Below are 18,472 nucleotides of genomic sequence, written 5' to 3'. Positions count from 1 at the left end.
TGCATATTTTGCTGTGTACCTGGAGGCTTGAAAAGTATATCCACTAGGGGCAGATCAGGGCTGAAGCCTCCCTCGCTGACACAGAATAATTTGAAGAATATCTTCCTTGTGAACACAACACCTCAAGGTCATGTTGAGATCACGGCACAAAAAGGTGTCCGACCTGTTTTTCTCGCAGCTTTTCATGTCTGGGTTTAGCATTTTGCCTGTCGCACTGCCCCTACTGTTCACGCGCGTCATTGCATCTTTCAGACACGTTGCGTTCATTTCTGAGGATGTGCACAAAGTACGCTCCAAAGTAACGCCCTCTTGTGCACACGTATTTCAAAGTATACAGAGACCATTCATCTTAATTGTAGTGATTTATTGATACTCACTGACTATGTAATTGTGAATTTTAATCGGCTAACCGAGAGAATCCTTCTGATTACTGAATCCATATAATTTTTCGGACCGGAGGGACACTTTTATAGTTCAGGAACTGTTGGTGGGATCTCCCCCTTTTTGTTCTCACTGCAGGTGGCACTGAGGACAACGGGTAGTTCCCTAACCCTGTTTTTAAGGGACTTTTTTAGCTCATCTCACGGGAGGGACTCCGTCCATCTCAGGATTTCTCCTTCTGTGCTCTATAGCACCACTTTCATCAACTAGTGGTCAAACACTCCATTGGACGCCCCCTTAAATCATTTTCCATAATATATAATAATTTCCATAATTTTCTTTTTACGATCTTTCTGTTTTGCAGAGACACAATCCCATGGTCCTCCAAGTGTGGCAGCTTGTGTTGGGAATCAGGACTTTCAGATTCCAGTTCGCGTACCAGTAAATCTGCCTGTGGAAACACCTAAACCTGTCAGCAAGGAGCCTTCGTCAGCGTGGAAGGAACCTTCGTCAGCGTGGAAGGGGCCATCTCTCCTCAGCCTGCGGGTGTCTCCAGAGGTTTGATACATTATTGGGTTGTTTTAGTTAAAGGAAGGCAGCACTGCAAAACAACATAGATCTATAGTTGGTAGGGTGAACATGCATCTATAGTTGGTAAGGCCCTGGGTGAACAAACATGCATCTATAGTTAGTAAGGTCCTGGGTGAACAAGCATCTATAGTTGGTAAGGTCCTGGGTGAACACGCATATTGTTTATTATGGTCTTGGGTGAACATACGGTTATCCTATAACCATAGTTATACGAGTATAGCGAGCGCTCTGCTCGTAGTGGAACCTTATCCCTTTCAATCTAATTCTGAATAAAATTTCTCCACATGTACACACCCATCCGCCTGGCCACGCCCACATCCGCTCCTCTACATAAGCGGGGACGTGGCCATACTAACAGCTCCTTCCCAAGTCTTTCACCACCGAAGGCGAAGACCACAGGGTCCTCGGTGAGTCCGAGCAGAGCGCTCGCTATACTCATATACCGTACTTTTCGGACTATAAGCCGCGGCTTTTTCCCCCATTTTTCGACCCTGCGGCTTATATAACGGTGCGGCTTATATGTGGACAAAATCCGAAAATCGAAATATTGCTTTTTTTACTGCATTGAAATGTTATTTATCCTTATTTGCTAAACTTAATACAACTTGTAAATGAGTTAATTCTTGTTATTTGTCCGACAGTATTGTGTCCCAATGTCATTCTCTGTAGAGGTGGGAGTCATTCTCTGTAGAGGTGGGAGTTATTCTCTGTAGAGGTGGGAACTTAAAGCTCAATATAAGAGGCCATGCACCACCACCCACAGAATCGAGAAAGAGCAATCAATCTGTCAATCCTTTCCGTGTCCGGGCCGGGTGAGGTTTCCTGTGTTGAGTCAAATTAAGCCGCAGGCTCCACTCCTTACATATGGTAATTAAACATTAAAACACATGCGGCTTATAGTCCAGTGCGGCTTATATATGTACACATCATTCAATTTAGCTGCTGCGGCTTATAGTCAGGTGCGGCTTATAGTGCGAAAAGTACGGTAACTATGGTTATAGGATAACTGTATGTTATATTATCGTATAGCTTACGCTCTGCTCGTAGTGGAACACAGGAGCTGAGCAGAGCGGAAGCTCGACAAATGTACCCGCTGAGGCCCCCCACAACCATCTGCACCGGGGATGACCCGAGACCCCGGACCCCCCTAGAGGGGGACGGGAGGGAATTGTATCCGACTGTGCGAAGAGGGTTTAGCAACTCAAACGCACAGGGTCAGCAGATCGTGGGACTTACCTTCACACAGAAGAACCCACGACTACATCCCACATGCCACTAGGGAACGAACGGGAAGGAAAAAAATCTGTTACAGTCCCTAACATCACGGGGTCAAGAACCCAACCCTGTGGCAAGGCCGTAGCAGCGGAGCGCGAAGGAGGACCCAGCCCCAGGAACATCCTGAGGGTCAGGACCCCCCGGAAAGGGGGCCTGGTGAGGCCAACGATGCCGCAGCATCGAGACCCCACCAGATGGTCACTAGTGACGCCACCCCCCACATCGCCAGCGTATCGGACAGGGCCCAATCCAAGAACAGGCCCTTCCCCCCTACAGCACGCCACCCTGAAGCACTCTACAGAGGCTACACCCCCACAACACTGTGGGGCCAGGCAGCGCACCGGGGAGACAACCCCCAAAGAGGTTGATCCCTCAATCCTGGTCAAAAGCATTACTCGACCTGTGCCCGGAGCACTGCAGACTAGACGGGCGCCTAAGGGGTCTACTGAGAACAGCACCCCGGCGGAAGGGGCGTTCGGTATGCTGTGCACCATGTTGCAGCCTCCACAAAAACCCGCCCCATAGAGAGGCCGAGGCAGAGAAGGCTGACGTCATAAAGTGCGGGGGGCACACTCGCAGGCAGACGGGGTCAAACCCGGCCTAACCCGAGAGTTGACTCCGCTATCAACACACCGGGGAACCAACCACCTCCCTATGTTTAGTTTAACAGGAGGCGGTTGTTCCCTTAACCCCCCCAAGAAAAAACTCTGAAACACAACTGCGCGTATACACCGGCTATACAGCAGTACAAGCGTTTCAGTTTTGTTTTGGAGGAGGGACCCAATCAAGGTTAGTTATTTGTAAATGTTTACTTTATTTTATTTATCCCCCCCCCTTTTTTTTAAATTTACATTTTTACTGTACTGTACTGTCATTGTATTGCTGTTGGCAATAAAGTAAAAAAAATAAATAAAAAATCATCTTCTCACAACAGAGCATCAAATATTTGCCTGCATTACCCCACAGTGAAATGCCTGAGCAAAGAGATAGGTTTTAAGCTGTCTTTTAAAGATGTCTAGCGAGTTGGCTTCTCTGATGTTTTGGGGTAGTTTGTTCCACAATTTTGGGGCATAGTTGATAAAGGCTGCATTACCGATCCTCTTTTGACTGTTTCTGGGAGCTTCTAGTAGTCCAGCAGCTGATGATCGCAGTGTTCTTGCTGGTGTGTAATTTATTAGAGTGTTGGCGATGTAGCTATTATGTCTTAGCTTTTCTCGTAAATTAGCGAGAGAGAGAAAAATAAGATACAATGTACACGTAGCTCCTTTCCAACAACTATTTCGGCACTAAACTCAAGTGGTGTATACAGACACTTGTCGGTGGTGAAAATAGGGAAGGGGCTGTTAGTATGGCCACGTCCCCACTTATGTAGAGGAGTGGGTGTGGCCAGGTGGATGGGTGTGTACATGTGGAGACATTTTATTCAGAATTAGATTGAAAGGGATAAGGTTCCACTAAGCCAGGGGTGGCCAACCAGTCAGAGACTAAGAGCCACAAAAATGACTGTGGTACCACAAAGAGCCACACCATATACCAGCGTTTCTCAACCTTTTTTTTCTGTCACGGCACCCTTCATGTGTTTATAGGTCTCACCCTCTGGCCTCTGAAGTTGCTACTGTCTTTTTTATTTGGGCCTCACAGGGTTAAAAGTACCCTGTGAGACCCACTGTTGCAAAATTACAAAATCACTTTTAGCCATTTAAAAAATTATGTTTATTTAAAAGAAATTTAAGCACATGTATAGTCAATTGGTCCTGTTGTTCAGCCTCACAATGCTATTTGATAGTAAATGTGTTTATATGTCCCACCCTCTGGCCTCTGAAGTTGCTAATGTCTTTTTAATTTGGGCCTCACAGGGTTAACCTCTTAAGCCCGAGATATACAGTAAAAGTGTATATTTTCAGCATTACGTTTGTTTACCAATAATTTTTTAACTCGGGGCATTGAGTCGGAAACCGGCGCATATTGACAGGAGGAAGTGGCACAGCCAAAAGTGAGTAGTCTTTTGAAGGAAGAGACTCAGGGCTTTCGAATTTCAAAAAACGACCCTACCCAGCTCACACCAGCCCCTGTCAATCATCTGACTTCTGCATTTACTTTTTTATTTCTCTTCTTTTTTGGGATTATCTCCCACAAACCTGAACGTTATTGCCATAAAACAGAACACAGTTAGTTCTTTCTGTGAACGTCTTGCAAAAAACGGTGTTGTAATACGATGAAAAATGGTGGAGAAATTTACATTATAAAAAATATGGCAGAATTCAGTACTGTATCTACAAAACCTTCTGTTTAATCATCTTCCCTTTATTCATTTGCTTAGATTTTTCAGGTCTGGTCAATTTTAGCATGGTGTTATTCACAGTCAAAGTTTTTTTTTTTTTTTTTTTATAAAATAGAATTGATATTCTCCTTTGGTTCATTACAATTTACTCAAGCCTAGTAACGGACACAGTATTTCTGACACTGATCCATATATATCCCTAGATTCAGATACCAAGAACATGCAAATGGACCATTTCAATTTTTTTTGTAAATGTTTATTCTATACGTCCTTATGGAATGAGTGACATAAAAAAAAGTAAAAAAAACAAAAAATCTATATATAATTATTTATTTTTTTTATGGAAGAGCCGCACATTGACGGGCAAAGAGCCGCATGTGGCCACCCCTGCACTAAGCTATACGATAATATAACATACATCTATAGTTAGTTGGATGAACATGCATATATAGTTAGTATGGTCTTGGGTGAACATGCATCTATAGTTGATGGGGCCTATAGATGCACTGATGCATACATTCTTGTGTATTTATGTTTATGTCAAGTCTGCATTTCTTTAGTATCTACATCATTAAATCATCTATTTCAAAAACATTCCCCAGCGTGACCCGCAAATAATTGTCTTATCAGGAGAAGCATGTTACTCCTCCTCCTGACTCCATGGCAGCTCCCCGTCCCATGGAGTCCCAGCCCACTCCGTCTCTCCCCGTCCTGCCCAGACCGAACCTGCCTGCTGTCTATCAGACACCCAAGAACTACAAAGACCCCCACGCTAACAGGTAATAGACTGGACCTGGCCAGAAAGCAGGATTCCTACGATGGTCTGGAGAAGTATGGAAAATGTATTGGGTAATTTCTGGGTATTGAAACGTATGTTAATTGCACTCCAATTCAATACCATCCGGGAGATGTTAGGTGGCGGTATTTGCCCTTTGCGAGCTCAGAACCATTCCCAATGATGACATCAGGCTGGATGGATGAAAAATGAATGGATATAGCAAATAAAAGAAATATCGATTTAAAACCCGGGATTTCTCGGGTTTGGCGCCCAGAGCATGGCGAGTTAACCTGACTTATCTCGGGGTTTGGCCTCCAAAGGGTTATCGTGTAATTTCAACGTGGAAATAAGGAATATCAAAATAAAACCACACATTCATGATCATGGAACTATAAACTGTTAGCTTGCTAAATCCTACAGATTGCCAAGATTAGCCAAGTAGAACGACTCACAATATCCTGTTTAGATGTCCAGCTCAGAAAAACAAGCACATTGCAGCTTCCGTCTCTTCCTCCTCAGCTTCGTCACTCCTGTTGTAAAGAGGGACCCAGACGTGGCTCCTTCCGCAGCTCGTAGACCTGTCCCCACCCAGCAGCCCTGCACCCCCGTCAACCAGCTGGCGTACGCCCCAACCCCCCAGGTATAGACCGCTCGGCATCACAACAATAACAAACTACACGGGTATAGACTACATTACATCACAACGATAACAAACCACACGGGTATAGACTACATTACATCACAACAATAACAAACCACACAGGTATATACTACATTACATCACAACAATAACAAACCACACGGGTATAGACTACATTACATCACAACAATAACAAACCACACAGGTATAGACTACATTACATCACAACAATAACAAACCACATGGGTATAGACTACATTACATCACAACAATAACAAACCACATGGGTATAGACCACATTACATCACAACAATAACAAACCACACGGGTATAGACTACATTACATCACAACAATAACAAACCACACGGGTATAGACTACATTACATCACAACAATAACAAACCACACGGGTATAGACTACATTACATCACAACAATAACAAACCACACAGGTATATACCACATTACATCACAACAATAACAAACCACACAGGTATAGACCACATTACATCACAACAATAACAAACTACACGGGTATAGACTACATTACATCACAATAACAAACTACACGGGTATAGACCACATTACATCACAACAATAACAAACTACACGGGTATAGACTACATTACATCACAACAATAACAAACCACACAGGTATAGACTACATTACATCACAACAATAACAAACCACACAGGTATATACCACATTACATCACAACGATAACAAACCACACAGGTGTAGACCACATTACATCACAACAATAACAAACTACACGGGTATAGACCACATTACATCACAACGATAACAAACCACACAGGTGTAGACCACATTACATCACAACAATAACAAACCACACGGGTATAGACTACATTACATCACAACAATAACAAACCACACGGGTATAGACTACATTACATCACAACAATAACAAACCACACAGGTATATACCACATTACATCACAACAATAACAAACTACACAGGTATAGACCACATTACATCACAACAATAACAAACTACACGGGTATAGACTACATTACATCACAATAACAAACTACACGGGTATAGACCACATTACATCACAACAATAACAAACTACACGGGTATAGACTACATTACATCACAACAATAACAAACCACACAGGTATAGACTACATTACATCACAACAATAACAAACCACACAGGTATATACCACATTACATCACAACGATAACAAACCACACAGGTGTAGACCACATTACATCACAACAATAACAAACTACACGGGTATAGACCACATTACATCACAACGATAACAAACCACACAGGTGTAGACCACATTACATCACAACAATAACAAACTACACGGGTATAGACCACATTACATCACAACAATAACAAACTACACGGGTATAGACCACATTACATCACAACGATAACAAACCACACGGGTATAGACCACATTACATCACAACGATAACAAACTACACTGCGCTGCTGTCGGGACAAAACCTCATAACTCCAAAAACCCAACTTTTCAGCAGATGAAAAAAACTAACACAGATTTGAGGGTGAATAGAGTTAGGAGGTTTAGACAGATGATCGGTTTAATGCTTTTCCATTGTTTAAACTTTGTAAAACCCACACACACATATGGAGGATGATCTACAGAGTTGATTTATATAATACAAAAATAATTCAAAAAATGGAGTTATGAGGTTTTGTCCCGACAGCAGCGACTGGTATAGAGACCGCCTGTACGTTAATGCCAAGCAAGCAGTGCAAAAATGCTTCCGCATTCGTCACCGCACGCTAGTGCGGTAAAGCGCCCTCAAATGCTACCGTGCGTGCACCGGCGGCGGCGTGCTCGCTCAGGTGCGTGCGTGCGCCGGCGTGCTCGCGCGAGGTGCCCGCGCATGCGACACGAGCGGAGCTCAATATATATAAGTCACCGCCCCTTATTCAGTATCTAGCAAATAGCTCAATTGGCAAGGACACATGGCTGTGGATCCTATGGCTTGTTTGCTGGCGAGTTCGAATCCCATCGAAAATATTTTTTAACGTGATTTTTTTTTAACGTGTATTCTTTCGCCGATTAAGGTTAGGCATTGTTTCGGAGTTGGTTAAGGTTAGAACGGTTAAGTTTAGGCGCTGTTAAGGAGCTGGTTAAGGTTAGAGTTTGTCAAAGAGAATGGCAATATAATTTCTAAGGTTAAGGTTAAGGTTAGGCATTGTTTCGGAGTTGGTTAAGGTTAGAACGGTTAAGTTTAGGCGTTGTTAAGGAGCTGGTTAAGGTTAGAGTTTGTCAAAGAGAATGGCAATAGACAGCCTATTTCCGCGCGACCTGGGCGCTGGGCGGCGGAAAATGAAAGGCGCATTACTGCATGCCACTACGGTAAATTTTTGCACTGCTTGCTTGGCATAAAGCTACACGCATAGAGACCTCTTGACATCACAACAATAAAGCTCTGAATGTGCACACCTCAGCCAGGCTCGTGACAGGCAGCATGGACGAGCACCAGACGGTGCACTACAACGATATTCGATACCATTTTCGATACCACAGGGAAAAGATTTTAATCTTAAAATGTAAATTTCTTTATTACATTTTTTATTTAGCTTTTGTTGCTGGTCGATTCTCCTCACCTTCTCTCTGGTATTATAAGAGAAGAGAAATATAACACTTTTAAAACCCTTTGTTTTAGGGCTGGGTGATATGGCCTAAAAATAAAATCTCAGATTATTATTTTTTAAATCCGATTTATGATTTTAATCGATTTTTTCTCAAACTAGAAATCATTCAAATAGCCTGTTTTTATTTGATTAAAAAAAAATCAAACCAAGATGAATTGGGATTGAAGTGCAAACCCAACTTTCACAAATCTTCATTAAAAAAAAAATATATATATATAAAAGGTTACTCTTGATCAAACATCCACATGCACACTCACTTTAAACAAACACTCACTTAGACACTTTAACACTACACCATATTTATCTATTTATTAAACGATTTGCACTACATCCATACCTCTATTTTTACTTTATTGAACTTTGTTGTACTTGTACTTTAGTTTGTATATTGTACAAATTGACTTTATTTCTAACTTTTTTTTACTGTATGAAGCACATTCTCAGGGGCTCATACAGAACCAAGCATTTCACTGTAATGTACATGTACTTTATACGTGACAAATAAAAACAAACTTGAGGTATAGACCGCTTGGCATCATAAGAATAACAACATGAACACACTAACGTACCATCTTTAGATAATAACGTTTGAAAACATTGTTCCTCTGAAAACTTAAAATGGACTTACAGTATATGGTTCTTTGTCTGAGTTACTGGGTTATTCAGCCCTGGTGTCTTATGTAATGAAACACTGGTGAAGAATGAAACTGATGGTGGAATGAATCTCTGAATGAATCTGTTTGTTTTCAGGCTTTCTGTCAGGCTTCCAATGCTGCTTTTTCTGCAAACGAGTCGATCTCCATAAATGGCAAACAGTTCTTCATCCTGAAGATGATTGGACGAGGAGGATCCAGCAAGGTACGATGTATTCAATGAAGTAGGGGTGGACGGTATGGTCTAAAATTTATATCACGGTATAATTTGAAGCATAGACGGTAACGGTATATATCACGGTATCATCGTTTTTGATAAAAAAAATTTTTTTATTTTATATAATTTTTTTTTTTTTTTTTTTTATAAAATATATATATTATATAATTAGACTTGTACTTGTATTATCTGCGAGACATCGCCACCACGCAACAAGCTCCACTGTCTGTGTGTACTCTAGTAGCCTCCAGCTACTATTCCCCGGAGCTGCACCTGGACCTATACTCTAGTAGCCTCGAGCAGAGCTACGGCCAGGATTCTCCGGCGCTGCACCTGGACCCTATTAGTTGGGTCAAGAACCAACATTCTGTGACCATTCTCTGGCTAAGATGTTTTGATGATTGATTTGACTTCTATGGACCTTTTATAAAATATTTAGCCCCCGTGTCCCTCCGAAAAATCCCGGCATTTTTTGTCAGATGGCCAAATCCAAAATACCTGCTGACGCCATCTTGAAAAATTTACTTTTGATCCAGAGCACCTAGAATCATGTATGAATACACTTTTTTGTGTAAGTCAACCATGACGATTCCAATTCTGACATCAGTTTGACTCTATGACATCAATTTGTCCCAGAAATCCAAGATGGCCACCATATAGTAGAGCGAAAATGTAACTTTTAATGTCAAAACCAATTTTACCATGGTACTGCTGTACTTTAAACAAACTACCTTCATAAGGATCTCAGCAAAATAATTGATGAATGTACAGTATGATAAGATAACTAATTATACTTCAAAATACGCTCTCTTAAATAGCTGTAACTTGAACAGATTAACTACTTTTTTTTTCTTCTTCTTTTTACTTAATTATTTTTTAACTTTATAGCATTTTCAGCTTTTTCTGGCCACGCAGGACAGATAGAGGGAGAGAGGGAGAACGGGGGGAGAGGTAGGGAAGACATGCAGCAAATGGTTGCCGGGACTGGGAAACGAACCCGGGACGACCGCTTCGCGACTCAGCACGCTATGTGGTGTGCTACTGGAGCGCCCCAACAATGAAACCACTTTAAACATGTCATGATCAGTCCGAATCAGAGCATTCTGCCTCACTAGATTCTGAATCATCAGATTCCAATGAATCACCCCTCCTCCTCCATACATCATCATCTCCCTTCTCATCATCATCCTCCTCACTCTCCTCTTCCTCACTTTCTTCAGCTGGCCCTGGTGCAGGTAGATGTGATGGGAGAGCAGGTCGTGTGTGGCGGACAGGGCGACAGCGACCACCCACCAGCTCCCAGCCATGTCCGAGTGGCGAAGGGTGTCGCTTCAGGGAGGGGTGGCGCACTAGATATGCCAAGTAGTTGGCACGGAGGCAGTGTTGGCGTAGGCTATCTGCATCTGGAGGGAGATGGATGAATGATTTGTTCTTCATTCTCTTCCACTTTGTTGCACGGGCCTCAGCCATGGTGCTACTCTTCTTGTCGCCATAAATAACATGTTGTGTGAACTCGAACAGCTCCTCTAGCACCTCCTCCTCAAGGTCAAGGCTATCTCCACACCGCGAGAGCAGCCGTCGTGCCATAGGGCTCTTTGCCACCTTGTCATACACCGACGACTTACCCTTGTCATAGAAGCCTGAATTGGCATCACAGCCTGTAATGCAGTGTAGCTGCACAATACAATACAATACAAAAAGACTGTGTTCTGCTTTCTCTTGATGCAGAGCATACCGGGCAGCTGTTGAGAGATGACCGCTGCCATGACATAGGCATCGGTGTCGGCTGCATCAATGACCACAGGGCCACTGTAGCCTGACTCACGTAGAACTGTGTAAGCAGAGAAGAGGATGGTGTCAGCCTCAGACTGGTCAAAGCTGTAGTTCTGCATTGGTTGCTGGGTTGACAAGTTGGTGCAGTGGGAGCCAACAGAGTAGACGATCTCTGTATCTACACCCTGTGCAACAAGGTCAGTCAGATAGCTGCATATTACTTTTTGTAGCCGCCCCCTCTTTCTGACGCTACACAGCAGTGTTTTGAACTCTCTGGCAGAGGGGAAGGGGTCGCCCAGCTTCATGTAGGTGTTGGGGACATGTACCTTACCTTGTACCCGCAGATCTCGCTCATCATCTTTAGTTGAGTATGCTACGTCGTACGGGTCATTTACACAGAAAATACGGTCAGCATCACCATGGCGGCCAAGGATGATGGATGATACCTTGTGGACATAGTCCAACCACTTGTATGGGGTGCCATCTTGTGTCTGCTGATGGGGTTGCCATCCTCCAGATCATGCCCATGTTGACAAGAGCGGTGTAGGGTTCTTGCAGATCTACAGATTGGAGAGAGAGCTTCTGAATGAGCTTGCTCTTCTGTGTCTTCCTATATGTGCCATTGGAGTTGAATAAGGCCACACATTCCTCGACAACACGATGTTCCAGCAACTCTGAGAGATTCACAAGTTGACTGACCTCAACCAGGTCGATCACTGCCTTGAGAGCACTCCGCTCCATCTCAGCAGCTCTTGCTTTGAGTTCCTCCCCGGGCTTCTCCATGCAGGGCTGCTTGGCAAATGTCAAGCGTTTGCTCAGAGGGACAGGTGCATGGAGGGAGGTTTTCTTACTGAACACTTGGTCTTGCAAGAAGCTGGTCAACTTCTCCTCTCCCACAGCATAGGCTGAGTTGAAGTCCGCGATGAGTTCATCAGAGGCAGGCATGGCTGACTGTAGGGTGCGGAGGGTGGGTGAGGCTGGATCAAAAGGAATCAAACTCATGCATGCATGCGACCAGGTCCTGCACTCGCTGCTCATCTTCTCTCATCCTTTTCGGACCACATTCTATGTGCTTCCTCTTGGCTTTTTTGTGTGTGGCCAGGGCATTGTGAGCCACCCGGATCTTGGCCAAATTGTTCACATTTCTGGAGTGCACCAGCAGCTGCTTCTCATTCTGGAGGATGGAGAGCCAGCCAGACTTCATTTTACATTTACATTTACATTTAGTCATTTAGCTGACGCTTTTATCCAAAGCGACTTACAAGTTCTGTACGACAAGCCATCAGGAAGGGCACAACTCTATCAGCTGAGCAACAATGTTCATCAAAGTGTTGAGTGCTACAGTGTAGGTTAGTTTATTAGGACAAGTGCATGACAGTACGGTTAGTTAGGGTTAGATTTTTTTTTTTTTTTTTTTTTCTTTTTTTTTTTTTTTAATTCAGATAATGGTTGAAGAAGTGCGTCTTTAGTCGACGGCGAAAGATTGGACGTGATTCGGCTGTCCTAACTGGGGTGGGTAGTTCATTCCACCATTGTGGGGCAAGGACTGAGAATAGGCGACTTCTCTTTGATGACCCTCCCGGAGCTTGGATAGGAGTAGGTCTGAGGCGGCCAGAAGATGCAGAGCGTAGGGGTCTTGAGGGTGTGTAGTTAGAGACCATTGACCGGAGGTAGGCGGGAGCGGTTCCCTTTGCCGCACGGTATGCTAGGTCGAGGGCCTTGAAGCGGATTCGTGCAGCAATGGGGAGCCAGTGCAGGTCCCTAAGAAGTGGGGTGACATGGGCCGACTTCGGTAGGTTTGAGATCAGGCGGGCCGCTGCGTTCTGAATGAGTTGAAGAGGCTTAGTGGCAGTGGCCGGGAGGCCAGCGAGCAGTGCATTGCAGTAGTCGAGGCGGGAGATGACTGTTGATTGGACGAGGAGTTGGGTGGCTTCTTTTGTCAGGAAGGGGCGTATCCTTCTGACGTTGCTCAGAAGGAATCGGCAGGTTCTGGTCGTCGCTGCGATGTGAGCAGAGAAGTTCAACTGGTCGTCGAGGACAACACCAAGGTTCTTGGCGGTCGGGGACGCAGTCACAGCTGCATTCTCGACTGTGATTGAAAGGTCGGTTAGGGGGGAGGATTTGGCCGGCAGGTGGAGCAATTCTGTTTTGCTTAGGTTCAGTTTGAGGTGGTTGGACGTCATCCAGGCTGAGATGTCGGACAGACAGGCCGAGATCCGCACAGAGACGTGGATATCTGAGGGAGGGAAGGAGAGGAAGAGTTGAGTATCGTCGGCATAACAATGGTAGGAGAAGCCATGAGACGTGATAATGTTACCCAGTGATTTAGTGTAGAGGGAGAAGAGAAGGGGTCCTAAAACCGAGCCCTGGGGGACACCCGTCCGCAGGGGGCGGGTGGCCGACAGGGTCCCTCTCCATGACACTTGGTAGGAGCGGTCATTGAGGTATGATGACAGCCATGTCAGCGCAGAGCCAGCCACTCCCATTCCTGCGAGGGCCGCAAGGAGGATCTGGTGGTTGACTGTGTCGAAGGCTGCAGATAGATCTAGGAGAATCAGGACAGAGGAGAGGCCTTTCGCTTTTGCTAAGTGAAGTGCCTCTGTGACCGCAATGAGGGCTGTCTCTGTGGAGTGACCAGTCCTGAAGCCTGACTGATTAGGGTCTAGGAGGTCATTCTGTAAGAGATAAGTAGTAAGTTGGTTGGATACAGCACGTTCAAGTGTTTTAGAAAGGAAGGAGAGAAGAGAGACAGGACGGTAGTTGCCTATGACAGTAGGGTTCAGGGTTGGTTTTTTTATGAGCGGCGTGACTCTGGCTTGTTTTAGGGAGGTGGGGACCACCCCCGAGTTGAGTGAGGAGTTGATGGTTGCAGTTAGGAATGGGAGGATGTCTGGTGCTATGGTCTGGAGGAGTGGGGAGGGTAGCTGGTCCAGCTGGCAAGTAGTCGGACGGTTTGACGTTACCAGTGTCAGGGTCTCTGCTTCTGTAATGGGAGAGAAAGATGACAGAGTGAAGGATGAGGTTCTCGATTCAGCATTTGGAATGGGTGGGGGTTGGGAGAAGGAGCTGCGGATGTTCTCCACTTTTTCCTCAAAGAAGATCGCAAAGTCTTCGGCAGAGAAAGATGAGGGAGGGGGGGGTGGGGGGGGAGTGAGGAGGGAGGACATGGTAGCATGCAGTTTGCGAAGATTCTTGGCAGAGGCCTCGATCCTATGGTGGAAGAAAGAAGCTTTGGCATTAGTGATGGTTTTGGAGAATGTTAACAAGAGGTTGTGATATGTGTCGATGTCAGCAGTGAGGCGTGACTTTCTATACTTCCTTTCAGCTGCTCTCAGGACCTGTCTTTGTTCTCTCACTGGATCTGTCAGCCATGGACTGGGTGGGGAACGGCGGGCAGGTTTCTGTTCATTGTACACTCGATCCACATGTCCCAGGCCATGTTGGAGTAGGGGTTGCCTGTGATGGACTGAGTGAAGTCAGTACGAAGGAAGGCGACCTGATCAGCAGGGAGAGCTGTCAGCATTGCCCAGAAGTCAGGCAGCCACCTTCCATACCTATTGTTGTCGTACACTACCATCCATGGCAGCATGGCACGCAGAGAGTTGACATACTCATCCAAGTTGCAGATATGTACTGCATGCACATTCTGCATGAGTGCATCCGTCATAGACAGGAAGTCCCTCCAGTAGTCCGCCATGTCACTGGCCTCCACCTGGGTGAATAAATTGGTGATGAGGCTCTCGAGGTCAGTATCATCCTCCAGTGCCGCATGTGCAGCTGCACGGGGTTCTTGGGAGAGACTCATATTTCTCAGAATCTCAAGGTTCTCCCTTGTCTCATCAGCCAGGTTGGGCATGAGCCTCCCCTTTACCAGCTGACTCATGAGTGCCTCATAGATGAGCCTCAAGCAACGCAGCCCCCTCTTGTAATGCTTGCCTTTCAGTGCACGTCGACGGAGCCCTCTGCAATAACTCCTCCTGCCACAAGTACATCTCCTAGCTCACTCCCCTTGTAGCGCTTGTAGATAGCGCTCATCATCACACACTGTGTATGGAAGGGACCAAGAAAGGGTACAATGTCATGGTACTTGTTTGGGTTCTCGGCGTTGAGCAGAGTGATGAGGACGTACACAGGATGATCTCCCACTAAGAAGGCGAAGGGCATGTGCTTAGTTGCGATGATGGTAGACAGCTTCTCCATGATGTCATTCACAACTGACTTGTTGGGTGGTTTATTGTAAGATGTATGAAAATAAGCCTTGCTCTTCCTCTGCTCCATATTCAAGCCAGCGTGAAACCCATTGTATGAAGGGATAGTGCACGCATGCACGCACGTACGCACACACACATGTGCACACGCACGTATGCGCACACACACACTCGCAGTCTATTGAAGAAGAAGGCCTGGATGAGCGAGGTCAACAGGAGTTCTTCATGTCAAGGAATGTCGAGATGGCGTGGTCCAAGATACCTTTTGAAACAGAAGGCTGAGCACAAGCTCAGAACATCATCAAAATAACTCCTGAAAGAAACAGCTTTCGAACACAACACAAGGGTTAACAAACCCCAAACACAGGGCTACAATGACTATATTAGCTAACTAGTTGTTGTTGCTAGCTAGCTAGCTATTGGGAAAGTTGTTAGTCTGAAGCCCTGCCCAAACACCAAATCTTACTTTCCCATTCAAAAGTTACATTTTCGCTCTGCTGTCTCTTTCTACATTTTTGCTCTACTGGATGGTGGCCATCTTGGATTTCTGGGTTAAATTGATGTCATAGAGTCAAACTAATGTCAGAATTGGAATCGTCATGGTTGACTTACACAAAAAAGTGTATTCATACATGATTCTAGGTGCTCTGGATCAAAAGTAAAATTTTTAAGATGGCGTCAGCAGATATTTTCGATTTGGCCATCTGACAAAAAATGCCGGGATTTTTCGGAGGGACACGGGGGCTAAATATTTTATAAAAGGTCCATAGAAGTCAAATCAATCATCAAAACATCTTAGCCAGAGAATGGTCACAGAATGTTGGTTCTTGACCCAACTATATTATATTGGAATAACGTTAGCAAGCCCTCAGCTCGAATACGCATCGAATCAGTGTTATAAGACATTGATATCAGGAGCTATCCGGCTAAGCCGGATATATAACGTTAATACAACGCCTCAGTGAATTATTTAGTTCAATGGGACATTTCGTTTTGAACGGTGAACTAACTTGCATTAACGTGAGCTAACGGCTAACAGGTAGCACACACACGTCTCTCTCTACTAGACTTTGTGGAGCGTTTGTTGATGTCAGGAGCTATCGGTAGCTGGCCGACTAGATACCGTTCGGTTAGACAATGCCTCATCATGTATTAAACTAAAAGTGAATAGTTGACTGGGTCATTTTGTAACGGTAGCTAAGCTAACGTTAGCTCAGGGAGACGCCGCCGACAGCTGAGCTCCCGTGTCCCGTCCCACTAGACTACTAGATCCGTGTTTACATGCGTGCGGTTGGGGCTGGCACGCCCACTGCGCGAAGCCTCCTAAATAACTTTTTCCAGTTCGCACATATCTATTATCTATGACTAATTCTATCTATTTTTAGGGGCAAATGCGAGTGAAATAGTCGCGCTGTGGTTACATGACGTCATTGGTATTTTAGAGCTGCACTACCGGTTTAGACGGTATAGTCAAAATCCATACCGTAGAGCAAATTCATACCGTTTATACCGTTTATACCGTCCACCCCTACAATGAAGTGTATGAAGGAATATGTATCACACTGTATTTATGCCCCGATAATACTTTTTTAAAGTAAAAATAAAGTACTTTATTAATCTTTCAGGAGCTTAACTATAACATCAAATGCATAATACATGAAAGATGGCAAAATATACTCAAGTAAGATGCAGTATTATAGAAAATGAGAAATAAAATTATATATATATATATATATACTGGTATATATTATCAGGGCTTCCCACGATGATGCCGAGTCTCAACCACTAGGGGGCGGTCTGCAGGGGGGTGATGGGGCTGAGGCAACCACTAGGGGGCGGTCTGCAGGAGGGTGATGGGGCTGAGGCAACCACTAGGGGGCGGTCTGCAGGGGGGTGATGGGGCTGAGGCAACCACTAGGGGGCGGTCTGCAGGGGGGTGATGGGGCTGAGGCAACCACTAGGGGGCGGTCTGCAGGGGGGTGATGGGGCTGAGGCAACCACTAGGGGGCGGTCTGCAGGGGGGTGATGGGGCTGAGGCAACCACTAGGGGGCGGTCTGCAGGGGGGAGGGTGATGGGGCTGAGGCAACCACTAGGGGGCGGTCTGCAGGGGGGTGATGGGGCTGAGGCAACCACTAGGGGGTGGTCTGCAGGGGGGTGATGGGGCTGAGGCAACCACTAGGGGGCGCTCTGCAGGAGGGTGATGGGGCTGAGGCAACCACTAGGGGGCGCTCTGCAGGGGGGTGATGGGGCTGAGGCAACCACTAGGGGGCGGTCTGCAGGAGGGTGATGGGGCTGAGGCAACCACTAGGGGGCGGTCTGCAGGAGGGTGATGGGGCTGAGGCAACCACTATGGGGCGGTCTGCAGGAGGGTGATGGGGCTGAGGCAACCACTAGGGGGCGGTCTGCAGGGGGGTGATGGGGCTGAGGCAACCACTAGGGGGCGCTCTGCAGGGGGGTGATGGGGCTGAGGCAACCACTAGGGGGCGGTCTGCAGGAGGGTGATGGGGCTGAGGCAACCACTAGGGGGCGGTCTGCAGGGGGGTGATGGGGCTGAGGCAACAAAGACATTTGTTGTAATTTCCTGCAACTTAAAAAATATTATCTCAATATAATAGCAAACACAAGGGTAAGTTCTAAATAGGTTATTTAAGTATAATGTACAAGGTTGCCCAATAGTGGAATGTTGAACACAAAAATGCCTGCATGCAAATACATACACGTACACATGGATATACACACACACACACACACATGGATATACACACACACGCACACATGGATATACACACACACACACACATGGATATACACACACACACATGGATATATACACACGCACACATGGATATACACACACACACGCACACATGGATATACACACGCACACATGGATATACACACACACGCATGGATATACACACACACACACACAGAGGACAGAGCAATCATGTATTAGGCAATGATGCATCGGTTTCTTAGCTGATGCCAAGCTTTCAGTGCAA

At 45.5% G+C, this 18,472-nt stretch overlaps 1 protein-coding gene across 1 annotated transcript in view; it reads left to right on the top strand.

Moving 5' to 3' along the window:
- The window catches only part of ttk (ttk protein kinase), a 61,158-nt gene that overhangs the window by 34,543 nt on the left and 8,143 nt on the right, over nt 1-18,472 (top strand). The window contains exons 15-18 of the mRNA XM_084336913.1: nt 746-939; nt 5,159-5,307; nt 5,826-5,946; nt 9,369-9,476. Of these exons, the coding sequence (XP_084193039.1) occupies nt 746-939; nt 5,159-5,307; nt 5,826-5,946; nt 9,369-9,476 (572 nt within the window). The remainder of the gene's footprint in view (nt 1-745; nt 940-5,158; nt 5,308-5,825; nt 5,947-9,368; nt 9,477-18,472) is intronic.

Source organism: Notolepis coatsorum (assembly GCF_963971535.1).
Source record: "Notolepis coatsorum genome assembly, chromosome: 19".
NCBI lineage: Eukaryota > Metazoa > Chordata > Actinopteri > Aulopiformes > Paralepididae > Notolepis > Notolepis coatsorum.
The sequence above is the reverse complement of the archived record's forward strand: the minus strand, read 5'-3'. Positions and strand labels throughout refer to the sequence as shown.